Below are 27,058 nucleotides of genomic sequence, written 5' to 3' on the forward strand. Positions count from 1 at the left end.
TACTGCGTTATATCCAAATTCGTGCTATATCAGGCCACGTTATATTGAGGTAGAGGCGTATTCATTTTTAGGAGGGGGTTCATGAGACTTGACATTTTAGTGAAAGGGATTCACCGTTCGTTAAAGTTTGGGAACCACTGCTTTAGAGGAAAGAAAAAAATAAAGGCAAAAACCAGAATACATCAAGGGAAGGAGTAGGGGGAATTCCCTTTTGACCCCCTGCAGCTGACTGAATGAAGCCCTGAAGATGAGATTAAGAACATAAAACATTAACTGGAAGGGATCCCAGGAGCTACTGCGCCCAGAGTCTCACCAGCGCAGGCAATGCCATCATACAATCCCACTCAAATTTTAATTATGATTTATCAACATTCCAATTGATCAACCCAGGTAAGAATGCAACAGGACACTTAGCAATAAAAAAAACAACCCTCTCTAGCTCCATCTCTAGGAATAACATTAATTGTCTATTCAGAGTGAATGTTAAAGTATCTACCAGTACATGTTTCTCTCAGTTTTTCAAAGAAAAACAAAATCCAATGAACAGACTTCTGTATGAGTTACATGTGTCACTGTAGTCAACCCAGGGGCTACAAAAGCAATGTCCTTTTATGACCAAGGTTTTATTGGCTCTTGTTTGGTAATCAGTACATAGACACACCATGAACAATTTGTACATTTTTTTTATTCTTGTGTATTTTTCATCTTTTTAAAAACCATTATTTCAATTACTTTTCATCTTAACCTGTGTTGACAAACTGTCCTTTACAATTGGACATAATGTACCAGTATCTTGAATACTATCATATGAAGTTAGATCTGCTATACAGAAAGTTCCACCTACTCAGGGCTTGTCTACACTTCCAGTACTGCAGCAGCACAGCTTTGCACAGTTGGAGCTGTGCTGCTGTAACGCTTAGAGAAGATGCTATGCTGACAGGAGAGCTCCTCCCACTGGTGAAGGTACTCTGCCTCCCTGAGGGGCAGTAGCTATGTTGATGGGAGAAGCCCTTCCACTGACACAGCTCTGTCTACACTGGGAGTTTGGTTGGTATAAACGCGTCACTGAGGGGGGTGGGTTTTCCAAACCCTTGAGCAAAGTAGTTATACTGACGTAAGTCTGTAGCGTAGACCAGAGCTCAGTAACATCACACTCACCACACACCCAATAAAGGTTTCCAATTTTTCACAGCACATTTACAAAGTTACGGAAAAAAATAAAACTACTACTACTAAAACTAACTGTCACAGATAATACACAATTCTGAAAGGGAGATCCAACACCAAGGAGCAGTTTAATTACAGAAGTAACTTTATAGATACAGTGGATTTAAGTAAAATGTTAAGACATTTTCAACTTACGATTCCAAAGTTTGATCTGTGTCATGCCTCGTTTAACAGGATAAAAAAAACTGTCCCTCACAGCCTATGGAATATTCAGTGTAATCAGGATTTCAAAGCCTCTCCCTAATCTAACATTCCATTAATTTCTGGCTACACAGAAAATAGACAACCAGTAGATGATTTTACCTCTTTAAAAAAGCATTTACACGTATCTAATTATGTAAAAAAAATGGGATGTGGTGGGAGTCCCTCCTTTTTAAAAGCGTGTTTTCTAGAACTACTAAAAAACTTGCATTTACAAAATAGTTGATAAAAATATTCCTCTGAATTGTACAAGGAAAGTAGGTACTGGGTCCACTAATAAAAGACTTGATAGAGATATTACTGAGACTTGGCTTCTTTCTCTCTTGCTGCATCAGACCCTGGAGACTGAAAAAGGAGAGAGGACAGAGAACATTTAGTATAACAGTTTTCTGAAAATCTCAATGTCTTAATTCACACACAAGATCTAACAGTAAAAAGAATATGGTAGCTTCAAAAAGATTTAACAAATCAGGTATATTTTAGAGCAAAATTCATCATCAAATGTTTAGGACAAATGATTACTTAAGTCTTCACACATTTTGATTCATGATCTTAACCAATCAGTGCCCTTTGATAACATTCTACAACACAAAACAACTTAAAGTGAAATGTAACTGGCTCAAATTTTAGGAAGTCTACTTCTTATATTAGAAATGTGAAAGATTAACCAGTTAACCTGCCTTAAACATTAATCCCGGAGCAGGGCCAGCGGGCCCAGAGCAGCACCAAAGCAGGCCCAGCCACGCTGGCTGGAGGGGCTCTAGTCCCAACTGCGCTTGCAGGATCAGTTCCAGACATTTAAACAACATTTTTCATTTAAACGGTTAATTTTAAAACGGTATTAACGATTCTAGAATGCATATGCGGTAGGGATGTAAAGTCATTCCAGCTCAAGATAGACTTAAAAGTGAAGGGATTTTTTTTTTTTTTTTAAAAAGGAGCCTATTTCATTAACTGCTGCCCTTAAAGGTCAAAATACTATAAGATTTAATGAGTACTCTCTCTTACACTAAGAAGCTTAGATCCTGCAGAATAGCACATCTTTAGAGAAGCAAACATTTGAATTCTATACTGCAGTATTTGCATTGTTTAACTATCTCAAGATTCCTAACATGTTTTAAGACAAAGTGATCATGTCACAGTGTTCTTGAATTTAGAAGTCCATCTCTACAGAAATTTAATTAAATATCTAGACTGAGTAATAGTGGCAGACCTACCCTGTGTCTAGACCAGTGGTCTCCAACCTTTTTACGCCCCAAGATCAATTTTTGAATTTAAGGGCAACCCAGGATCTACCCCATCCCGAGGCCCCACCCTGCTCACTCCACCCCTCCTCCGTTGCTCTCTCTCCCCCACTCTCACCAGGCGGGGGCAGGGGGTACGGGCTCTGGGCTGGGGCTGAGGGATGACCAGTCAATCGCAATCGATCAACTGGTGACCACTGGTCTAGATCACACCAGTATTTTGTCCCTTAACTTCAAAACAACAAATTCATACAAGTTTAAGCTTAATAATGGCCATATGGGGTCAGACCAATGGTTCATCTAGCCCAGTATCCTGTCTTCCGACAGTACCCAATGCCAAGTGCTTCACAGGTAATAAACAGAACAGATAATCCATTCCCAAAATGGCCTTTCCCAGCATCTGGCAAACAAAGTCTAAAGAGCATGGTTTTGCATCCCTGCCCATCCTGGCTAATAGCCATTGATGGACCTATCCTCCATGAACATATCCAGTTCTTTTTTGAAAGGATACATATACTTTATCTAGATAGATAAATTCATTGCATTTTTACTGCATAAATGTTATCTTTAAAATAGGACTGTCAAGTGATTAAAAACATTAACAGTGCGATTAAACGATAGAATACCATTCATGTAAATACTTTTGGATGTTTTTGACATTTTCAGATGTATCGATTTCCATTACAAAACAATACAAAGTGAACAGTGCTCACTTTATATTTATTTTTTATTACAAATATTTGCACTGTAAAAACAAAAAAATGTTATTTTCCAATTCACTGAATACAAGTACAGTAGTGCAATCTCTTTATCATGAAAGTTGAACTCTCCATGGCCATTTACAGTCCTCGGTCTAAGTTTTGTAACTTAGATGGATTTAGAGCTGGTCTACACTACAGCGGTAAAACTGACAGACAAGGCACTATCTACTGAGGGTAAAGGAGACGCAGGCTCTGCTGTGGATTCCGTCCCAGATCAAAGGTAGTAGAGAAGGAAATGGGGGCAGTTGAACCACACAGCGCGCACGCTCTCTCTCTCTCTAGATATATATCTAAGTCCCGCTCACAGCGTGATGGGGGGAAGTGCACATGTGCAGTCTAATAGGCACTGCTGATGGAGAACTCCGATCCCAGGCACTGGAGACGCTGCCACATCTACAGTGGAGTACCCATAGGGACAACATCACTTGAAGAACAACTGTTGCATTCAACAAATAGGATTTCTGACCTTTGTTTGGCCATTTTCAGATATTAATCAATGTGCATGCTCAGTTTTAATAAGCATCAGTTAGGAGTGTAACTGCAATTACCAAGTTATTTACAAAGGAAGTATTGAGCCTACTGACACTAAGTCAGATTAACATCACTCTGAAATGAATGAAGCAGTTGACATTGCAGACAGTCTGAAAATAGCTCTAAAAAGTCTTCTTTTGAATTTGCATCAGTTATCTTTCTAGAATATTTCTCTGAAACCATGAAGACTAGAAACTATCAGAGATTTTCAGATCAGTCAGAGGACAAAGCTACTGAGGCTGGTTGAAAATTTTCTGTCAGCTATTTTGGGTTTTAACGTAATGGAATTTTTTGTGAGATGTTTCTTGCTTTCTGCAGAAAACAATGGTTTTTGCTGAAAGATGTTGTTCAAGAACTAGTTGTAAGACTTAATGGGTTGTAGTTTGCGTGTTATGTACTCACTCTCTTCCATGGGCTGGGATCCCCAGACACAAATCTTCCATAATGCACCAATATCCTCTCTGGGTGAGCGCTGTGTGCAACATGAAGTTCCATCGTGCATTATGGGAGATGTACTCCAGCTGGGGATCACTGCCCAAAGAGAAGGGGGACATGAGAAGCAAACTACAACTCCCATGAGACTCTATTACCACATTTGGCTGAAATCTTTTCATTTTGAGTTTTTACAGAAAGCTATATTCCATGGAAATTGAGTTATGAAAATGTCTCTTATTTTTCCAGAGGAAAAGATTCCAATGAATTTTCACACCCACTTCTGGTAGCTACATATTGTCCATTAAAGTTAATAGAAGATGCATGGCTAAATCCCCTAGGCTGCTATGAAAATCTCAGTGACATGCATTTATATCTTAGATTCTGCAGAAACTGAATCTGATGTTGGATAGATATTTAGATTAACTAGTGCATTACATTATATTAACTCTTCATAATCAAGAGCTAATTTTTTGTCTAGGTTAAGACTAAAGCTACCACTATACCTCTGCACTGTTAATTTCTCCATTTTCTGCAGGCAAGTTATTCGTAGTTTCTTCTTGATTAGTCCCCTCAATCTGTTTTCCTTTTGGTCGTTTTTTCCCCTTTGATTGAGCTTTCCTGTCCTCAGATTTACCCTACAATAAAATGAATGTAAGAATTGAGATAACCTTTTAAAACAAAATAGTTATTAATTCTCAATATTACAAAAAACATCAATCCATATGCTCCATAACCAGTGAAGGAGGTTTCCATATACATACAGAAAAAAATTCTCTCCATTCCAGAAATGAGAGAGTCAAACTGGGATCAGAAACTAAAGCACTTATAAAGAAGGTTAGTAGTGGTTTCTCAGACACCATAACTACTTCCACACAACCACTACACAATTGAACAATAGATTAAGACATTGTTTTTAGACAAGAGCACTAAGGAGCTCAGTGTTAATAATGCTGTATTAGTAAGAAAAGAGGCAAAGAAGAGGATGCAATGCCTTCACTTATCTAAAGAATACAATGTTTATCTAGGACTCTACTATACTTCAAACACTTTGCATGGCCATTTATTTGTAGAACAGTATTATGCAATAAGAACAGGATTTAATCAGGCAACTGTTATTATACACACAAATACCATAAATAAACTGCAGCAGATGGGTTTCTGAAGAGAATAGCCATCGGAATGAACATATTTATTGGAGAATATTAGCAAAATCTAAGACACATATTTAGCCATTCTTCATAGTTTTCCTGCTTTTTCATCTAAAACATTCAATATTATATAAATTTAATCTAAAAGGCTTCTATACACCAAGTCTTCATTCATCTCTATTTCAAAAATAGAGATCAAGAGACTAGAAAAAAATCATTGTTTTAATCTGAAGATTTATTTATGATGTATAATGGCTAAAATTGTGGCTAACCCAAATAGACTGTCTCAGTTCATTTGCATACTGCAAGCCTACTGGTTAGGACTGTCGCATATAGTTGTGTACTTCCTTCACAAGTACATTTACAGAAAATATTATCAGAACACTACATTATTTCATAGCTGTAACCTAAGGATTTTATTTTACATAGCCAAGGTTAAATTCACTAGAAAATGGGATATTTTCCCTACTTCACATATATGTCTATGTTGGGGATCGGCAAACTCTGGCACGCAGCCTGCCCTAGTCTATGTATTTACATAGAGCAGTGTTTCCCAAACTGTTTCACAGAACACCAGTGTTCTGCGAAAGACTCTTACACTTGATTTTTGTGCTACTTTATATGTGCTTTCCATTAAAGTATTGAATTGTTAGTTCAAGTTATTTTAAATTTGTATTTTTGCTTTGTTTTATAAAACAAAATATATTTGAGCAAAAACAACAAATTTTACTTGAAAACTAAACGACTACAAAATAATATTATAAGTGTTCCGTAATAGGCTAAAAAGTGTTCTATGGCCAAAAAAGTTTGGGAAATGCTGATATAGAGTATCTTCTCCAGATGAACTACAGGAATGCAGATGCAACAGAACAGCTGTGCCAATACACATGCAGACATGCCCTGAATTAACACTGAACTCAATACAAGTTCAAAAACCGTTTTACAAGGTTAAACCATGAGTTTCTACACAGTCTTTTAAAATGCAAGTACATACACATTTTCCCTTTCAGGGAGCAATAAAAACATGAAATATTCTTATATGCAGTAGCCCCCTGATATCAAAATAACCATCAGCACTACTAAAATACTCACACCGCTTAAGTATGTACAAGAGATCCTAAGTACCATTAGTTGCTTAATAAAGGAAAAGGTCTAAGCGAGGTAGAGTAGAACCATACTACATACATTCTTCGGAAGATCTCTAAAGATAGATAACTTGGTAAAAATAGTTGTTTACTGCACATTGATACCTGAGTGCTCCCTGGAAGCCAGGTAAGTTAAGAGCAACATCTAAACGAAATTTGTCCTAGATCCAGCTGTATGATCAAACCAACACGGCATTGTCCGTGTCAGACTTGCTTGACACACCAATCTGTGCCATTCACAGGTGTGTCTCACTCACCTTTGCTGCTGCTGCTGCCGCCGCCGCCGCCGCCTTTTTTGGCTTAGGCTCAACTTTGGCGGGGGCAGGTTTCTGGAAAGAGAGGTAGGTTTAGTGCTCACCCCTCACAGCGCCTAGGAAGGGGCAGCCGGGGGATGTCTATACTTACAGCTGACAGGCGCGCAGACCGCCTCTTGGGCTAGAGAGAGAGACAGAGATAGCGTGAGAGTCAGGTCCCTGCCCTGCGTCCCTCCCAGGGGGGCCCGCGCAGGAAGCGGGGCACTTACCTCTACCTCCTCCTGCACCTCCCCGTCAGCTGCGCTCACCTGGGAACAAACACACAGGAGTGTGAACGAACAAACATGTGCGCACGCGCGAAGCCCAGGTTTCCTCCCCCTCCCCAGGGGCGGACACGGCTGAGTGACGTCAGCAGACACGCCCCTTCCCGCCACCGCGTTCGTATTTCGAACCCCGAGTGCGTTTAATGGCTACAGAAAATACGAGTGACGCAGCTGCCGCTAGTCACGAGAAGGGCCCCGCGGTCGCTCAGCGCCGAGCTAGGCTGGCGGGTCCGGCCGATGCCCCGGGCGCCGTTTGGCCCAAAGCCTCCTGGAGCGAGCGTCAGCCGAGCCCGGGGAGTTTGCGGGCGGCGGCGCGAGAAGCCCAGGGTTAGCCCCGGGCCGCAGCGCCGGTCGGCTCCTCGGCGCGGTGCTATGGGGAGCGGTTCCACCCCGCACCTTTCTCCTCGGCATGGCGAGCGGTGGCCCCGACCAGCAACAAGCTGGTGCAGCTGTGGTCGCTGCTACTCCCCACGTTCACTCGCGCCCAGCGAGCTGCTGCTGCCTGCACGTGAATGAATCTTAATCCCGCTGCGCAGTGGTCGGAGCCCGCCCTTCCCCCCTCCCAGCGGCGCCGCAACAGGATCCAGCCGGATTGGGGGCGCGCCCCATTCACTGGCGGCTGCGCGCGCCCATTGGGCCGAGCCTCCCGCGGGGCTGGTGTCGAATCACAACAAGCCCCTGGGGCGGGCCTGTCACTCATGTCAGGACGTGGGGCGTGGCCCATCATTCCGGTGGGGGAGGGGATGAGCGCCCACCTGACTGGTCAAGGTCCCTCCCGGCCAGGCCTTCTGTCCCCCTTCCCGTCCGTGCTGGAGCGGGGATGGGGCGCGTGAGAGGGATGCGCATGCGCAGTGCCAGGAGGCGGAGGCGTCCAGCTGGTTAATGGCGGCCGTGTGCGCGTTGTCACGGTAGTTCGGTGGCAGCTGCGGAGTGGCCGGGTGATGGCAGAGAGCGGCGCGTGGCTACTCGTGCTGACTTCTGTGTTTCTGTGCAACCTTCTCAAAATCCTCCTGCCCTCCTGCTCCTCCATCGTAAGTGACGTCAGCGCTCCGGGCTACCCCCTTAGAAACCGTCAGCCCCCGCTCGCGACAGTGGGGTGGCTCGGACCCCCGGAGACCCTGTCGCGGAGGCCCCGGGGCGCAGCCCGATGTTTTCCTCTTTCCGGGACCGTAGCCCTCCGCCCTACCCCCGCGTGGCTGTGCTCGGCGCCGCCTGGCTGAGGTGCGCGTCTCCTCGGGAGCCTGGGGCGGCCGGGCTGGGGCACGAGCGCAGGGAGCCTTGGCGGGCGCGAAGCTGAGCCGCGGTCTCCTGAGAGGAAGGGCCCGGGCCCTGGGCGCTGTCTGGTAAAGGCCCGGCCTGCGCCGCTGCGCGCGCCAAGCTCGGCCCGATCGAGGCTGTCCTGATTCAAGGCTGTAAAGCGCTTCTTGCCACTCCGGGTTTTCTGCGCCCTGGCCTCGGGCGACTGCTGCCACTGCCGGCTTTGCGCTGGGAAATTGTACCTGGCTCCTTGAGGCTCGTTAAAGGCTTCTGCAGGAAGAGCCACTCGCCATAGCTCCAGCTGGCTTAAGGACTTTATCAATTGTCAGTAATCCCCCCGAAAAACTGATTACCCTCCCCCCCCCCCGCCCTGGCCATTCCCTAGTGGCTCTTAATGGGGATAGGTCAGTGGTTTGAGCATTGGCCTGCTAAACCCAGGGTTGTGAGTTCAATCTTTGTGGGGGCCATCTAAGGAACTGGGGTAAAAATCTGGGGGTTGGTCCTGCTTCAAGCAGGGGGTTGGACTGTGACCTTCCCAGGTCGAGGCCAACCTTGATATTCTGTGATTAGTGACCAAGAGGGTCTTTCTGCGCCTGTCCTGATTTTTCACACTTGCTATCTGGTCACCCTATATATCACTGTCTTGTGTCCAGCCGCAGATTGTACTCCTCCTACATAATACTGAACCTATTATATTCTTGGGGGAATTCTGTGCACGTGTAGAATTCATTTTCCCCACAGAATTTTTTTTTACTCTGCAAAAAATACATTCTGCTGGGCAGGTGCTACAGGTACACCTTTTGCCCACCGGGGTTGCTATGGCACCAGACTAGAGGGTAGTTGGTGCAGCAAGCCTGGCTCTGCCCGTTGGGCCGGATGAGGGAGCCTGGGGTATGGGGACAGACAAAGGCAGGAGAGGAGATTGCAATGCTTGAGGGAGGGGTCACATAGATGGGTTCAGAAGTGCTAGTGGGGGGACATATGGATGGCTGAATGGGGGGGTGTAGGGATACATGGGGTGGGGATGCGATGCAGGGACACATAGGGACTGGGGCAGATGTGCCTGACTGAATGGGAAAGGCTACGGGTCAGCCAGGGTCTGTATGGGGGAGGCTAAAAATCTCCCCCCAAAACCCACAACTGTTCCATACTTCTCTCATCCACACCCACCAACCCTCCTCACTGCCAGGCTCCTTCGCAGCAATTACTTCCCTCTCAGCTCCTCCATTATCCCTGACTCCCCCAAACCTTTGCACCGCTTCCAAGAAGTGCGGGAAATATGGTTCCGTGTTGTAGTTTAAATAAATTACTAATCAGAGTTCTGTATTCATTTGCCTAGTAAGGAATTTATTTGTCAAAAAACACTTCTTGAATCTTTTTTTTGTCTTTATTGTTATAGACATACTTGCTGACAGGCATTTTGAAATAAATTACCAAAATAATTGGAACTGGTGTGATTATATTGTGTTAATTAATTTGCCTAGTAAGGAATCTATTTGTCAAAAAAAAACATTTCTTGAATCTTTTTTTGTTGTCTGTATTCAGTCATTCCCGCATCAAGTCCCATCCCCATTATTTTTAGTAAAAGTCACAGACAAATCATGAGCTTCCATTAGTTTGTTTATTGCTCACAACCTATCTGTGACTTACTAAAAATAACAGTGAGAAAGGCTTTACCTTAAATATTAACAACATCCCTTTTGAAGTAGCTATTCAGCATTATCATGTTACTGAAGGTCATGACAGTTCTATTTTATTGACAATAGTTCAGAAATGCTTAGAAACTCTATAGCAGTGGTAACCAAGTGGTTGATCACAATCAACTGGTAGACCCTGGAGACTTTCCTAGTGAATCGCAATCTCTGGCTGCTGAAAGTCTGGTGGTATAGCAAGGCTGCTGCTAAGGCAGTCCCCTTGACTGCTCCAGCCCCATGCCACTCGGAAGTGGTGAGCACGGCCCCGGGGAGGGGGTGGGGCCAGGGATCTCTGTGCATTGCTGCTGCCTGCAAGCACTGCCTCTGCAGCTCCCGTTGGCCAGGAATGGTGGCCAATGAGACCTCCAGGGGCGGTGCCTGTACAGGGGCAACGCACGGAGCCATGTGGCCCCCTCCTCTCCCCAGGAGCCGCAGGGGCACGTTGGCCCCTTCCGGGGAGTGGCATGGGGCTGGGGCAGGCAGGGAGCCTGCCTTAGCTCTGCTACATCAGCAACCAAGGTAAGTGCTGCCTGGCGGGAGCCCGCACCCCAGCCTGGAGCCACCTCCTGAAGTCAGCACCCTGTACCCCAACACTCTGCCTCAGCCTGGAGCCCCCCTGCACCCAAACTCCCTCCCAGAGCTCGCACTCGTCCCCTCGTGCACGCCAACCCCCTTCTCCAGGCTCGGCCCAGAGCCCCCTCCCACACTCTGAACCCCTTTGTCCCAGTCCAGAGCCCACACCCCCTCCCGAACCCCTGCCTCAGCCTGGTGAAAGTGAGTGGGGGGGAGGAGAGTGAGAGGTGGAGAGAGCAGGGGGATGGACTGAGTGGGACGAGGTAGATGCTGGTTTGCACTTAAATTCAAAACACAATCTTGTGTGTAAAAAGGTTGGTGACCACTGCTCTAGAGAATAAATCCATGCACCAAAATTCAAATTGTGGATTCTCATTTTAAGTTAGGCAGAGAGATTGTTTGTTTATTTTTCTTTGCGCAAGTGATATGCTGCTAAATCTTTCCCCTCCCATCCCAGCCCATTCTTACAGTATATCTCAGAATAATTAAGAAATGGAACACTTAAAGAGGTATACTGAAATTATTTTAGAAAAATCAATGAACTATATAAGTAAAAAAGTCAGAAGACCAATGTCATCATTACAGTTGCGACTCTGTTTTCTTTTTCATGTCTGAGTGACCCACCCCCTGAAGTGTTAGGCTTTTTGTTCTCACCTGTTTTGGGATGGAATCAAACAATTCTACTGTTAGGCATGGAGTAGCATACCTGGTTCCCTATCTATCAACCACTTATTACTGAAGGTTGACCTGATTTTGGACACTTGTTTTCTCCTTTTAGGAACCTGTGACCAGGGATGTTGACTTACAGATATCTTAAAACAAAATATTTTTATTTAGTAGTTTGGAAAAAAAGTAAAAAGAGTTTAAAATAAAGAACCTGTATGCATTTGTCTTATGTAGAGTACTACTATCCCAGAAATTGTAACTGCAGCACTGTTAGCTTCTTTACATGCCCCACGAGGACTCTCTAACCCTCCTTTAGCCTGTGCACTTTTATCAGCCATATCCTTTTCTCTTCCTTTTCCTCCTGGGTTCTTTATGAAAGTCAGTAAATGCAAGTTAATGCTCATTGGAGGGAAAAATTCAACTACTCATAGAATCTTGTGAGGTGGAAGTTAATTATATCAGCTCAGGAAAGTGATTTAGGTTTTATAGTAGCCAGATCAATGCACCTCTTGCACTATGTTTCTAAAAAAACAAAACAAAAACAAAACCCTAACAAGATGTTAAGATGCACAGGGGATGGAATGGCAAATAAATTGGAAAATCTATAAATCAGTGATGCACCTCAGCTGGAGCACTGCAGTACTGTTCACCCCATCTTAAAAACAATATTGCAGAAAGAGGGAATTTAGAAGAAAAAAATTATTAGAGGAATGGAAAAACGTATGTGAAGAGAGTTTGAAGAGATGGGGGATTGCTTAGCTTAGAAAGAGGCAAATCAGAGGGGAGATGATACCAGTTTATAAAATAATGATTGGTATAGAGAAAGATTTGGAGTGTCTGTTCTTCCTGTCTCATAATACCAGACAAGGGCACAGTCAATGAAATTAAAAGTTAGCAAATTAAAACAGGTAAAAAAGAAATATTTTTTCACACAATATGTAATTAAAGGATGAAACTTATTGTCACAAGAAGTTGCTGAGACCAAGAATGTAGCAAGCTTCAAAGAAGGACCTAGCCAGTTCTATGGATAGCAAGGATATCAGAATTCTAATACTTAAAAGGTAACAAAAATTTTGGAAGAGATATTAAATGTCATGCTTCAGTGGTTAAGTCAGTATCTCACTACTAGAGAATAAGAAGAGCTGTGAAATTAGGTCGGTGTAACTGTCGTTCAGGTGTGTGAAAAATCCACAGCCCTGAATGAAGCAGTTAAACCGACCTAGCCCACAGTGTAGACAATGCTAGGTTGGCGGGAGAATTCTCCCATCAACCTAGCTATTGTCTTTTGGGGAGGTGGATTATCTATGCCAAGGGTTCTCAAACTCAAGGTCGGGACCTTTCAGGGGGTCTCAGGGTTATTATATGGGGGTTCGTGAGCTGTCAGCCTCCACCCCAAACCCTACTTTGCCTCCAGCATTTATAATGGTGTTAAATATATAAACAAGTGTTTTTAATTTATAACGGGGGGAGTCACACTCAGAGGCTTGCTATGTGAAAGGGATCACCAGTACAAAAGTTTGAGAACCGCTCATCTGTGCTAACAGAAGAACCCTGCCAAATAATGTAGGTAGCTGCAGCATTTTAAGTGTAGACAAGCCCTTAGTGACTGGCCCTCAACACTCAAACTCCATTTCACAGCTTAACAAAGCATCAGAATTTGTTGACATTGAGGCTATGCTGCAGTCTGTTTATTTAATCAAGATTTTTCTGGGGGTGGAAGTAAAGATAGATTAATTTGTTCTGTGAGGTTGTTGAGTCCTTCAGCTGATATTGTACATGTATTCTGTGGTATAATTTTTAAATTGTACAAGTATATAGAAAGTATGGTATTTGCTCTTTATATATTTAAGAAAATGAATATATACTAAATTCTGTCTAAATAGCTGATTGTGTTCCTTTTTTTTTTTTTTTTGTAGATATCCAGATTGCTACAGAAGGATGCAGAGCAGGAGTCCCAGATGAGAGCTGACATTCATAACATGAAGCAAGAACTCTCAACCATTAGTATGATGGATGAGTTTGCTAGATATGCCCGATTGGAAAGAAAGATTAACAAAATGACTGACAAACTTAAAACTCATGGTAGAGTGCAATATTTGCCACTTGTTCAGTTTACCTAAAAACACATCTTTTTCCAAGTAGGTTTTTATTTTGACTGTATTTGACCTTATTTGTAGAGCCTTTCACTTTTTTCTTTATCCCTATCCAGTGTTCTCTCTGCTTCTTTTGTTTTTAAGTTTGAGGGTTTTATTAATATTGTTTTTATTTCTGTTTTACGTAATACTAAGGGGGTAGAAATATAAGTACCTTTCAGAGGAATTCACAAGGAAACTGAGGCAGAAGACAAGTTTTCATTTTCTGTCTGAAGAAACACTCCAGTTAGTACTAGAATTTCTTGAGTTCAAGTCAAAATAGCAGCATGTCTTTAAGACATAAAAGTGAGCCACTAACGCTTTGTCTTCATTGCAAAAAGGTGTTTGCTTTTTCTATAGCAGGATAATTAATGCATATTAGCAATCCCTTTGTAAAGTCCTAATGGAGACAAGGCACTAACTGGAGATTTTACCACAAGCTAATTAGACAAGGTCAGTGCTATTCCTCCTGCCTGTGGTTGACCTCACCTAATTTACCTCTTGGTAAAACTACAGTGCATTGTCTCTACAAAGGTGTTTAATAAAGCTTTTGGCTGTAGGGCCACCATGTTTAAAGATATATATTTTTGGTGGAGTCCTTTATATTGCTCTGAAGCACCACAGCGGTTGAAACTCAAATTGGAAAAAGAGCCTTTCTTGTCAGATGTAACTATTTGAACTAGTCACACTAAAACGATTTTTCATTCTGAATGAGATTAATTCAGCTAGGCAAGAAAATATTCTTGACAACATTCCCATGAGCCCAAATGGTTGAAAAAAGGCAGTGATAGAATGCCTAATGCGATACTCTGTGTCCGCTAAAGAGATTGCACTACTCCTATGGAATAGAGAGTACTCTCATTTGTGTTTAGTCCACCATAAGTTTTCATAGGTCAGCAGCCATAGAGATTCCTTCTGGTTAGGTTCTTTGCCTAGTAAACCAGTATTTCAAACATTCCCCAGAGTAGCTTTGAGTAAGGAAGTAGGTAGCATCTTACTCGCAGAGGGATACTCTGTAGCATACACTGATATTTTGGATGATGAAAAGAATGCTTATGTTTTCCAATAATAAATTGCTAGTGATGGCACATAAATAGGAGTCTAATCTTTGAGCAGAATATTTTCATTTGGAAAGTGAAATATTAATTCACCAGTTTGAGGTAAGCACATTTACTATTAAATAATACAGATGGCAATATTTCTTTTCTTTTCACAGTCAAAGCACGAACTGCTCAATTAGCCAAAATAAAGTGGGTGATAAATATTGTATTCTACATTCTACAAGTAAGTGAACACTTTATTATGATGGAATACAGATTATTAAAACACATACTTACAATGATATTTTACAATTCTGCAGCTATTGGCTAATGCTTATGTTATGTCTACACTACGAACCTAACAGCGGCACAGCTGTACCACTGCAGCTCTCCCACAAGTGCAGCCTCTCTATGCTGGTGGGAGAGAGCTCTCCCACCAGGCTAATTAACCACCCTCAATGAGCGACAGTGGTTATGTTGGTGGAAGACATTCTCCTGCCGACGTAGCACTGTGCACACCAGCGCTTTTGTTGATGAAACTTATGTTGGTCGGGGTGGAGGTTTTTTTCACACCCTGACCAACAAAAGTTTTTCCAACAAAAGTGCTAATATAGACAAAGCCATAGACGTCCATCTGACGTTCTGACTATATGTAGCATGGCAAACCCTTTCATCAGTAAAACACTTCCAGGGATGGAGGATATTGTTGATGGGGGGGTGGTATTCGTGAGGAGAGGGGATTTTTGAGTTTGATTTAATGTCTGGTCTGCTGTTTTCTAGTTTCTTGCCTTATCCTTTACGTCATTGCTCTGTTATTTATGTCAGAGGCAACTGGTGCCCAGGATGATGGGTGCTATCTATCTTTGTAAGCTAGGCTGGTAGCCCTGCCTGTTGTTAAGGTGGCTTTACATCTACAGTTATAAGACCCTGTTTTCAGTTGCTTATAACTTTGCCAGACTTCAACTGTTTGGACTGAAATTTTCCTTGAAAGACAGTTTATACTCATTTCTTGAATAGTTCAGATTTCATGCCAATTCATTGTTTATTCTCTCTGCTAAGACTGTCAGTAAAGGCGACAATTAGAATCCATTGTGAGTTTTTCTTTTTCCTTCTTGATGTGGACACCAGTCTAGTTCATAGCAGATTATAACCATCAATTCAGTTTATGCTGATTGGAAAAAAAAATCCATCAGATTGTAATAGTATTTGATACTGTTTATCTGGGCTAAAATTGACCCTGCACCTACAGGTAAAAACACCATTTTTCTGTGAGCCATCCAGTCCCTCAAGAGACTCTATTTTGATGCTGATATTTTAATATTGTATGTATAGTTAAGATGATGTAAGTAGTATCCAGATTGTAACAACTTTTTGTAGTTTTATGGGCACAATCTTACAAATGTAAATTTAGCCGCACTTCATAATTATTCATATTTTAATTTACTGCCACAAAATAGAAATTTGAACATACTTTTTATGTGTTTGTTTTCCTGGCTAATGAGAATTTCCATTCCAGGCTGCTTTGATGATTTCACTAATTTGGAAATATTATTCTGAGCCAGTTAGTGTGCTTCCAAGCAAATGGCTGGCCCCACTGGAGCGTTTAGTAGCCTTTCCTACTGGAGTGGCAGGTAAGATTGTGTATAAGTAGTATACACTTTTCTTCTCTCCAAGTGTATGTGGATTCCAGTAGTATAACGAGAAAAGGCACATGAAGGATAAAAATGCTTTCCTTACCTATCTTTTTCTAATAACAAAGAGAATTTTAAACTACAGTTTTTGCTGATCAGGCTTCTGGGCCCTACTGCAATTTTATTAAATAACATAAAAAATGAAGGCTTCTTTCACCTTATGGGAAATTTGAAAAAAGTGATCAGACAAGGAACAGCCTGCTCTCAGCTTCCTTTGTTGAAAGAAACACGATTAGGCTGCATGGGGGCCTATACACAGAAATACATTGTAGTGTTTCCCTTCTTGGTTTTAATTTTTTTTACTGAAGTAAGTTTAAGCAATTCCTGAAGCCTTCCTGGATGTCCGGTCTCATATTTACATTTGGGATATTCCTTTCTGGGCCCTTGGCCATTAGCGGAACCCTGCATTTGCTTCTGAGAGAAACTGCATGCTTCTCCTTTATTATGTTAAAACTAAAAAGATGTTGAAAGGAATTTATGTAGGGAAAATAAATTAGAGATCAATTTTATACTAACAAAAGCCAAAACCTCACATTAGATCAGAGTAATCATGTACAGGTCATATATAAAGGGATTTGAAATGAATTTAGAAAAGTAATGCTCGAGGGCCCACTCCCACTTCCATTGAAGTCAATGGGAGCTTTACATTGACTTTGAAGGATTTGGTGTTTAGCGAGAGACCTTGGCAAGGTGTTGTCAAATAGACAGTTTACAAAGTGTCAAGTCTAAACTTTTGCCTACCTTAAAAATACTATATCTTTCCACATTGTCTTCCCGATCCTTGAAAATCTATCATTTTGAAAACAAGAGCTTCAACAGAAGGGTAAAACAAATGGAACTTTTCTCCAGCACTACCTAACAGTAAATTCAAGATTCAGGGTTTCTCTGAGGTCTCAGATCCATGTTTGAGGAGACCCTGACTACTGTATACTGACGAGCTGAGCAGACAGGCAGACTGCAAGGACAATGTAACGTGTGTGTGTATGTATATATACACACGCTCACAAGCTAAAACACAGGTGATAGGTTTTATTTTAAGCCTGTATGTGCCAATGGTGTCCTCTTCAAAGGATTCTAAATTATGTTGCTATCTTTTTAACACTTAAAAGCTTTCTTGAGCAAGGTCCCTATGCAACATGCTAACTTGCCAAGACAGAACTGTGTTTCTGTGGTACTGGGAAGCATTAGTCCTTGAAAGGCATTACCTTAAACAATACATAAAGCTTTGAACAGTTCTGTTCAATTATCTGTGTCTCATCCTCTTCTTTTATCTTAGTTGATAATTGTGAGGGAAGGCTATTGGTCTTGAAAATACCTCTAAATTATGCTGCTGCCAGTACAGAGACATTTAAAACCATTGAAAAGAATAGTTTTTCCACTCTATCCCAAGGAAATAAGTTTCATTTTTTAAATGTGATACTGAATTGACATAGCATAAAAATGCAGAAATCTACAAGAAGAGATGCTAAACCACATGATGAACTAAAAGCTCATCCAGAATTTTTCCCTTTGTTTTTTATTTTGCTTTGCCAGCCTAAAGTGAATTGTAGGATGTGCTTGGTCAGTATCAAGCAGTTTTTATGGGATGCCAGGAAAATCCAGCTTTTGGTTAAAAGTTACTGTTATACTTTCTAAGAATTTGACACTTTTTTAACTTGTATGCAGCCGTACATTCACTTTGGAAACAACAATTCTTCTTCGAGTGCTTGCTCATTATGATTCCAGTTAGGTGTGCGTGCGCCGCATGCATGTTCACCAGAAGATTTTTACCCTAGCAACACTGAATGGGTCGGCTGGGCGCCCCCTGGAGTGGCGCCGCTATGGCGTCGGATATATACCCCACCGACCCAACCACCCCTCAGTTCCTTCTTACCGCCCGTGTCGGTCGTTGGAACAGTGGAGTGCGATTTTACTGACCTCCACCTCCCTAGCTACTCTAGTTATTTTTGTGTATATAGTTCAAAGTTATATAGAGATCCACACAACTCCTGTCTTAAGTGCCTCAGGGAATCTCACCTGGCAGATAAGTGTCGCATTTGCAAGGCTTTTAAGCCGAGAACAAAAAAGGAGCGGGACTTCCGGCTAAAACAGCTCCTCATGGAGGTGGCTCTTACCCCTCCGCCTTCGGCACCGAGCGCTGGTCAATCGGTGGGCAGAAGCGTCTCCTCGGCACTGGACCGCGCTGGCACCAGAGTCAACTCAGCACCGCTCCCTCTCCCCTAGGTCGAGAGAGCCTAAGACTCCTGCTGCTTCCGTGCCACCTGCACCGCAGCCAGAGAGCTCATCTAAGTCAGATCTCACGGCACCGACACCTGCTGCGGCACCGACGACATCGGCGCCATTGATTCCGGTCCCACAAGGGCCGTCGAGTCCGGTGCCTGTCAGCTCCCCAGTGCAAGCCGTAGTTGAGCTGCTATTCCATCCATGCTGGAGACATTCTCAATGGCGAGGGATCTGATTGGCATGATAGAGTCGACGCTGCCTCAACCCCCGACACCGCCGGTGCAGGTAATACAGTCTGTTGGCAAGCCTGTCTTGATACGGCCATCCTCTGTCGGCACAGCAGAGCGGCACCGTTCACGATCACGGTCCCGCAGACGTTCTAGGTCCCGTCAGCGCTCCTGCTCCTGACGCCACTCGCAGTCCCAGCACCGTTCTCCTCCTTGGTACCGGTCGCACTTGTGGCACCATTCAGTATCCCGTTCGCCGGCCCACTACTCTTGGCATCGTTCCAGCTCCAGGCACCGTGACTCCCATAACCACTCCTGATGTCGAGCCTCGAGATCTCGGTCGACCTCTCGGCACCGCTCCGGTTGCAGGTCCCGATCTCGTTCCCGGTACCGGTATGCCTCCCGGTACCAGTCCCCGATGCTGAGTAGAGCAAGGTCCGCTAGAGACAGAGACTCTGCCCAGGGCTTTTCAGCCCCTCCATGGCTATCCAGATATGCATTAGTGTCGTCCCACGTGGACAGCTCTTATGCACAGGACCGTGATTCTGATGTGCCCACCAGAGTCTTCCAAGAGACCCAGGCCCAGGACCAAGGCCCCCATCATTGGTCTTTCTGGACACCTTGGGCATACCACCAGGCCCAAGGCCTACCAGTAGTTCTATCCCACTCTGTCCCATCAGAGCACCGAGTCCCAGGGGTGACAGTTAGCCGTTCTCCTCCGACTGATGCAGAGGAAGCCCCTGTTCACCCACCGGACTCCCAGGTTCCACTGGAGCAGGAGGTCGCCCAAGAGCAAGAGGCCACACAGGACCCGCTCGTCCCCGGCATCGCCTCTTCCTCTTCTCCAGATGAGGCAGTGGCAGGAACATCCTCCTCGGGCCCTCCTTCAATCAACCTGAGAGCCCATCAGGACCTCCTGTGGAGGGTAGCACTCAATATGAACCTCCAGGTGGAGGAGGTCCCGGAGGTAGAGGACCCGGTAGTGGACATTCTGTCGGCAGATGCCCCCACCAGAGTGGCCCTACCGTTTATTCGGACCATCCAGGCCAATGCCGATACTATATGGCAGTCTCCAGCCTCTATCCCTCCTGCGGCCAGGGGAATCGAGCGTAAATACATGGTGCCCTCTAAAGGGTACGAGTACTTGTATGTCCATCCTCCTCCCTGCTCACTAATCGTCCAGTCTGTTAATGAGAGAGAACGCCATGGCCAGCAAGCACCAGCCCCGAAATTGAAGGAGGCTAGGCGAGTGGACTTACTCGGCTGCGAAGTGTACTCGGCAGGTGCCCTACAGCTCCGGGTGGCAAATCAACAAGCCCTGCTTAGCCGCTATAATTACCCACCGCCGCACAGGTGTTATAAGTTTACAGAGCTACTCCCTCAAGACTCCCACCAAGAGTTCGCTGCCCTCTTGGGGAAAGGGAAAAAGGTGGCCAGAACTTCCCTCCAGGCCTTGTTGGATGCAGCCGACTCAGCAGCCAGGACTCTGGCCTTGGGTGTTACCATGAGGCGCATCTCATGGCTTCAGGTTTCCGGCCTCCCACTGGAGCTGCAGTATACCATTCAGGACTTGCCATTTGATGGTAAAGGTCTCTTCTCAGAAAAGACTGACCCCAGGCTGCAAAGCCTGAAGGACAACAGGGTCATAATGCGCTCTCTCGGCATGCATACACTGGTGACCCAATGTAGGCCTTTCTGTCCCCAGCCTCACCGCCCATACTCTACGCCTAGACAAAGACAGGACTTTGGCAGGTGGCATGGCCAAGGTGGTCGTAGACAACAATCAGGACCCCAAGGGGGCCAAAATCGAGGTCCCTCGAAACCACCAGCCGGACCAAAGACGAACTTTTGAAGGCGCACCCGAGAGCGGCGTACCAGTTACAGGCCAGGATCCTTCTCCTCTCTTTTCCAGCCGTCTCTCCTACTTCCTCCTGGCGTGGTCCCAGTTAATTTCAGATCGCTGGGTCCTACGCACGGTAGAGTATGGGTACCGCCACCAATTTATTTCAACCCTGCCCTCCCACCCTCCAACCCGGGGTGCGGACGCTCCTTGCCATGGAAGCTATAGAGGAGGTACCAAAGGATGAAAGGGGCAAGGGGTTTTACTCCCATTATTTCCTAATCCCCAAGTTGAAGGGAGGTCTCAGACCTATCCTAGACCTGCGAGGACTCAACCAGTTTATGACAAAGTTGAAGTTCCGCATGGTATCCCTGGGGACCATTATCCCATCCTTGGAGACTGGTATGCCGCCCTCGATATGAAGGACATGTACTTTCACATCGCCATTTTTCCTCCACACAGGAGGTACCTCCGCTTCATAGCCAACTGTCAGCACTTCCAGTTTACGGTCCTCCGTTTGGCCTTTCTGCAGCCCCAAGGGTATTTACAAAGTGTATGGCCGTAGTTGGCGGAGATAGGCAGCGACGTTGGATACATGTTTTTCCGTATCTGGACGATTGGCTCATCCGAGAGGCCTGCGAGACACAAGTCACCCAGCATGTGGGCATCATCAAGGACCTATTCACACGTCTAGGCCTGATGATCAATATAGAAAAATCCACTGTGGTTCCCACGCAGAGGTTAGACTTCATTGGAGCAATCCTGGACTCCAATCTAGCCAGGGCCTGTTTACCACAGCCGTGGTTTCAGGTGATGGCAACAATCATCCGAGGTCTACAGAATTTCCCGACAACCTCGGCTTGCACTTGTCTCGGTCTCCTGGGTCACATGGCTGTTTGCACGTTTGTAACCAAATACTCCAGACTCTGCCTCCGTCCTCTCCAAGCTTGGCTCAACTCGGTACACCGCCCAGGCAGAGATCCGATAGACACGATAGTCACCATTCCCCCGAGCACCCTAGGCTCCCTAGACTGGTGGTTAACTTCCTCCCTGGTGTGTACAGGGCTGCCGTTCCATCCACCCCAGCCCTCGATGTCCCTGACGATGGACGCGTCATCTCTCGGCTGGGGTGCTTCCCTCGGGCACCTTCGTACTCAAGGCCTCTGGTCATCTCAGGAGGTGGCATTACACATAAATGTCCAAGAACTGAGAGCAGTCCGCGTGGCGTGCCAGGCATTCCAGCAATATTTACAAGACCGTTGTGTCTCAGTGTTTACAGACAACACAACGGCCATGTACTACATAAACAAGCAGGGAGGGACACGATCCTCCCCCCTTTGTCAGGAGGCCATCCAACTCTTGGGCTTTTGCGTAGCCCACTCGATAGACCTGGTAGCGTCCTTTCTCCCAGAGGTTCGGAACACTCTGGCGGATCGACTCAGCAGGTCCTTCCTGTCTCACGAGTGATCGATCCTCCTGGACGTTATTCATTCTGTTTTCCAGAAGTGGGGATTTCCCCACATAGACCTGTTCACTTCCTACGTGAACAGGAAATGCCAGATGTTCTGCTGCTTCCACGGTCTCTCCCCAGGATCGATCTCGGACGCTTTCCTGATGCCGTGGAAGAGCCAGCTACTTTATGCCTTCCCACCGTTCCTGCTGGTTCACAAGGTCCTGCTAAAACTCCGCAGGGACAGAGCGCGCCTAATCATGATCGCTCCAGCATGGCCCAGGCAGCACTGGTACACCACGTTGCTCGACCTGTCGATAGCCAACCCAATTACCCTGCCACTCCACCCAGACCTCATAACTCAGGACCATGGCAGGCTTCGCCACCCAGACCTGCAGGCCCTTCACCTCACGGCATGGCTGCTGCATGGCTGAACCAGTCAGAGTTACGTTGCTGTGCATCAGTTCGACAAGTTCTCCTGGGTAGTAGGAAACCTTCCACCAGGTCAATGTATCTGGCCAAGTGGAAGCGTTTCTCCTGCTGGTGCGAAATGCATAATCTTACTCCCACTGAGGTCTCGATTCCCTCTATTTTGGACTACCTCTGGTCTCTCAAACAGCAGGGCCTAGCAGTATCATCACTGAGGGTACACTTGGCAGCTATCTCTACCTTCCACCCAAGGGAAGATGGCCGTTCCGTGTTCTCACACCCTATAGTTTCGAGGTTCCTCAAGGGCTTGGAGCGCTTATACTCCCAAGAACACCACCCAGCTCTGACCTGGGACCTCAGCCTGGTTTTAACCAGGCTTATGTCTCCCGCATTCGAGCCGTTAGCAACCTACTTGCTACTCTACCTGTCTTGGAAGACAGCTTTCTTCATAGCCATTACATCGGCCAGACGAGTCTCCGAGCTTAGGGCTCTTACGATGAATCTGCCATACACTGTGTTCCGCAGGTACAAGGCGCAGTTGCGGCCACACCCGGCATTCCTCCCTAAGGTGGTTTCGGCCTTTCATGTTAACCAGGACATCTTTTTCCCAGTCTTCTTCCCGAAGCCACACTCAACACGACGGGAGCAACAGCTGCACTCCCTGGACGTCCGTAGAGCGCTCGCATTTTATATTGAGCGGACAAAACCCTTTCGTAAAACGCCCCAACTCTTTGTCGCGGTAGCAGACCGAATGAAAGGCCTGCCTGTTTCCTCTCAGAGGACCTCATCTTGGGTGACGGCGTGCATCTGTACTTGTTCTGATTTGGCTCATATTTCCCCAAGCCACATCACTGTGAATTCTACCAGGGCTCAGGCTTCATCTGCCGCCTTCCTGGCTCGTGTACCTATCCAGGAAATATGTCGCGCACCTACCTGGTCTTCGGTCCACACCTTTGCTTCACATTATGCTCTGGTTCAAAAGTCCAGAGATGATGCAGCCTTTGGCTCAGCAATTTTGCATTTTGCAACATCTCACTCCGACCCCACCGCCTAGGTAAGGCTTGGGAATCACCTAATTGGAATCGATATGAGCAAGCACTCGAAGAAGAAAAGATGATTACTCACCTTTGTAACTGTTGTTCTTCAAGATGTGTTGCTCATATCCATTCCAAACCCGCCCTCCTTCCCCACTGTTGGAGTAGCCGGCAAGAAGGACCTGAGGGGCGGTTGGGTCGGCAGGGGTATATATCCGACGCCATAGCGGCGCCACTCCAGGGGGCGCCCAGCTGACCCACCGAGTGTTGCTAGGGTAAAAATCTTCTGGCGAACGTGCACACGGCATGCGCACACCTAATTGGAATGGATATGAGCAACACATCTCGAAGAACAACAGTTACAAAGGTGAGTAACTGTCTTTTCTCTTTAGTTTTGAAATACTTAATTTTTAAGAAGTATTATTCCCTTTTTGTTTTATTTACCGCTTTATTGTTGCTGAACTTCCTGGTGTACTTCAGTCTGGAAACACTCTATTCTGCCAAACTTAACTACTATATGTCAGTACTGTTGGTTTTCGTGGGAAGGCCATTTAAAACAGTAGCACAAGAGTATCTGGAGGGAGGGTCCAGTAGGGACAGAGTTAATAGTTTTTTCCTGGGTATGCATATTTAAAACATCACTTTAAAAAAAAATAGAGCATTTTCAGGAAACATTCTTTTTACCCACTTGTAATTTTTTTTAAATTTAAAAGAAAGGTTCTACTGTGGTACTCCCTTTCTATTTCATCTTTGTCTTCAACAGCAGAGTTACATATCTCTAATCACACAACAGATATGTTTAGAAGCTGCAGGATATGTATGCCACACATTGGTACATACTGTACCTCTGATTCAGTACCATCTCCTTGACTTTCAGATTCTCTCAGAATTAGGTATAAATACTTTATCCCTTTGATTTCTTAAAATTTTCATTTTTGAAACTTCCTGAGTTACTTACCAGAGTTAGAGATGTGTGTTTGAGAATTATTGATACAATGATATATGATGCTTTTCTCTCTCCTCAGGTGGTGTTGGAATTACATGCTGGCTTGTGGTCTGCAACAAAGTTGTGGCCATTATGCTTCACCCTTTCAGCTGAGAAGGAATCCCAGAATTCTGAACTACATTTCCGTTGTTATAGTTAGAAAGTGGAGTCCTGAAGTCTTTACGAGAGACAAAATACAGAGCTTGCTCTAAGTACTTCATTCCTGGTGTATAAAGGGGGAAAAGCCCTTTCTATCTAAGGAAGCAATTGTTGTATACAGTGTAATAATTAAGCATGAATTAATTTTCATCTTTTATTATTTCAATTGAATATTTATCAATAAGGTTTATTGGTCATACCTTCTTCCCTTGATTTATCCCTCAAGTTCTTAGTCAGCAACTTTTAAAGATAACATTATTTTTGATAAAGCATCATTTTTATTATTGATGACTAATATATACACTAGTTAACTGCAGAAACAAGAATTTGTCACTACTGTTTCACTGAGAATCAGCTGCAATGCTGAATTAACTATAGCTTTTTAAGGTGAATTACAGAGTGGGTGGAGATTCTTTTGGGGACTTCTTTATTTCTTTTGGGATAAGTATGGAGACTGATTCATATAATTTTCTTTTGGTGGAACAGGAGGTAGATTTACTGCTTGTTTATTTTAGAATGTGATTTCCTGACTTTACCTTGCAGACTTCAGCATTTGTGGGCTCTCTTAGAAGATGCACTGCTGATTTAATTGAAATCTAAAGTTTGTTTCCTGGCCCTCTCTCAACTGCCAAATATATGGTAGCTGGCTACTTATTCCTGTCTGCTCCCAAATGACAATGGAGACCCACTTGCTTGAACATACCATATCTCGTTGCCCAAATGGCTCTTCCTAGCCTCAGACCTGATTCTCCCTCTCAAAATACTTGTCTTCCCGCTATCTCTCAGGGTGTACTGTGCTGGGAAGGAAGGATGTGGCCAGTCTCTTCCTGTTGAGGAGAAGCAGGAAATGTTTAAACTTCAGAAGGAAGAGCAATCACTAACATTTCAAAATATGAGTAACATCATCTTCCAGGATAGCCCAAGATAGGCTGCAAGGTAAAAAAGTAAGTCAGGGACTCAGATTTTCTAAAGTAATAGAAAATCTTGAAGAAACTGGTAATTAGCAGAGGAAAAACTTTCCTTTTTGAAGTGAATCCTCTTTTCCCCAGTGCTAAGCTACAGTATACAGGCTGGATGCATATGGTCCTGCAGGGTAAGGAACTCCGTACTCGCCTGCTAAACAGTGATAAACTGTTTTGCAACTGCTGGGTTACACTATCTGCTGCTCATGTCATTCCTTTCCTGAAAGGCCAATCGTTAGTGGATTTGCAGAGTCCCTGATCCACAAATCCTGCATGCCTCTACACTGGCATGGAAAAAACTCATGTGGAAAGGGGCACATAACAAGCCTACATAAGTTCCAGGAACCCTGGCTCACCTGCTTGCCCTGTGCAAGGGACCTGCATCTGTTCCACTACATTCAGCTCCCTTTGTAGCCCTACTGGAGGTGTGCCCGATTCTCATCCCTCCCCCATATGAACACTTCATTTACGAATGAATTCTTAAGGTCATGATATCTGTTGTGTGTGTGCATATAAAATGTTTTTCTTTGTATGTGAATTTTTAATTTGTTTTTTATGTTGGTTATGTTGAGCCAGTATTAATATTTATGCATAAAGTATGCAGCACAAAGAAAAAAAATACAGGGATTGAGAACCAGTGTGCATGGTTTCTTTATTCATTAAATAATGTTGTTCTTGCCATGTTCGTTTTAATTAAAACTTTTGAAAAGATTAATGAGCATTTTACTGGTATATAATTGGTAGTTCCTACCTAAGGAGATAAACAAGGAAACAGTGCATTACATACACAAACTTTGAGGCACTAAAAGTAGATTAACCATGCTCTTAACACAGGTCCCCTAGATGCATCTGATGATGCTCAAAAGTCTTGCTGGTCTTTCACTTCAAAACAAATGAAATGCAAAACCAGTAGGAGCAGCAGCATCTTCCAAAATAAAAGCTGCTTTAGCAGTAGATTTGTGTTGTCTGTTTTGGTTACACTTACGAGGCCAGGTCTTGCTCTGTTTATTCACACAAGTAATCCTATTGATTTCTTCAATCAAACTCATTGTGAGAGCAAGAGCGATGAAGTTTTGGCTCTGAGAACTGAACAAAGTTGTTGGTTTAAGTATTTTTTGAATGTGACTGCTCTATATGCTGGGTATGGCTATAATCACATGAGAAATATTGATATTTCATAGATATTCTTTCCCCATGCATTTTTCATCACACTACCAACCATCTTTGAAGTTTTTCATTGCAAAGTTTAATCAAAGTGTTTTATCTTTAAGAAAAAAGCTGTCAAGTACCAAGAAAATTACTCTGATGTGAACACATGCAAGGTATCTTAATCCTGAAAAGTGATTAGAATCTGTTACAGGATAATTAATGTTCATGCTACTGTTTTTAAATGTCCTTGACTTTTTTTTTTGAAAATTAAATCAGAC

The 27,058-nt window shown here is 44.3% G+C and overlaps 2 protein-coding genes across 5 annotated transcripts; one reads left to right on the forward strand and one right to left on the reverse strand.

The window, feature by feature from the left end:
• Positions 1 to 665: 665 nt before the first annotated feature.
• HMGN1 (high mobility group nucleosome binding domain 1) lies at positions 666 to 7,956 on the reverse strand. Of its 3 annotated transcripts, none has more exons than XM_032790674.2 (6): positions 7,666 to 7,956; positions 7,222 to 7,254; positions 7,098 to 7,127; positions 6,950 to 7,021; positions 4,903 to 5,034; positions 666 to 1,773 (listed from the first exon to the last, which is right to left on the reverse strand). In XM_032790674.2, exons 1-6 carry the CDS (start codon positions 7,678 to 7,680, stop codon positions 1,726 to 1,728), a joined length of 330 nt encoding a protein of 109 aa, XP_032646565.1. In that variant the 5' UTR covers positions 7,681 to 7,956; the 3' UTR covers positions 666 to 1,725. The 3 variants fall into 3 exon arrangements, with proteins under 3 accessions (XP_032646565.1, XP_032646564.1, XP_032646566.1); XM_032790673.2 differs by having other exon boundaries at positions 7,216 to 7,254; XM_032790675.2 differs by lacking the exon at positions 6,950 to 7,021 and having other exon boundaries at positions 7,216 to 7,254; positions 7,666 to 7,953.
• GET1 (guided entry of tail-anchored proteins factor 1) lies at positions 7,504 to 26,346 on the forward strand. Of its 2 annotated transcripts, none has more exons than XM_075073871.1 (5): positions 7,504 to 7,596; positions 13,376 to 13,541; positions 14,808 to 14,875; positions 16,148 to 16,262; positions 24,551 to 26,346. In XM_075073871.1, exons 1-5 carry the CDS (start codon positions 7,507 to 7,509, stop codon positions 24,622 to 24,624), a joined length of 513 nt encoding a protein of 170 aa, XP_074929972.1. In that variant the 5' UTR covers positions 7,504 to 7,506; the 3' UTR covers positions 24,625 to 26,346. The 2 variants fall into 2 exon arrangements, with proteins under 2 accessions (XP_074929972.1, XP_032646563.1); XM_032790672.2 differs by lacking the exon at positions 7,504 to 7,596 and adding an exon at positions 8,037 to 8,300.
• The last annotated feature ends 712 nt before the right edge of the window (positions 26,347 to 27,058 follow it).

Source organism: Chelonoidis abingdonii, chromosome 1 (assembly GCF_003597395.2).
Source record: "Chelonoidis abingdonii isolate Lonesome George chromosome 1, CheloAbing_2.0, whole genome shotgun sequence".
In the NCBI taxonomy this organism is placed as follows: Eukaryota; Metazoa; Chordata; order Testudines; family Testudinidae; genus Chelonoidis; species Chelonoidis abingdonii.

Bases quoted from the DNA above. Each gene is read 5' to 3' on its own strand.
- GET1 (XM_075073871.1), top strand. From the start codon at position 7,507: ATGCCCCGGGCGCCGTTTGGCCCAAAGCCTCCTGGAGCGAGCGTCAGC. The intron at 7,597-13,375 runs GTTAGCCCCGGG...TTTTTTTTGTAG, and splicing joins GGCGGCGCGAGAAGCCCAGG to ATATCCAGATTGCTACAGAA. The intron at 16,263-24,550 runs GTAAGATTGTGT...CTCTCTCCTCAG, and splicing joins CTTTCCTACTGGAGTGGCAG to GTGGTGTTGGAATTACATGC.
- HMGN1 (XM_032790673.2), bottom strand. The intron at 7,022-7,097 runs GTAAGTATAGAC...CTCTCTTTCCAG, and splicing joins GGTCTGCGCGCCTGTCAGCT to AAACCTGCCCCCGCCAAAGT. The intron at 1,774-4,902 runs GTATAGTGGTAG...CTCCTTTTTCAG, and splicing joins GAGAAATTAACAGTGCAGAG to TCTCCAGGGTCTGATGCAGC.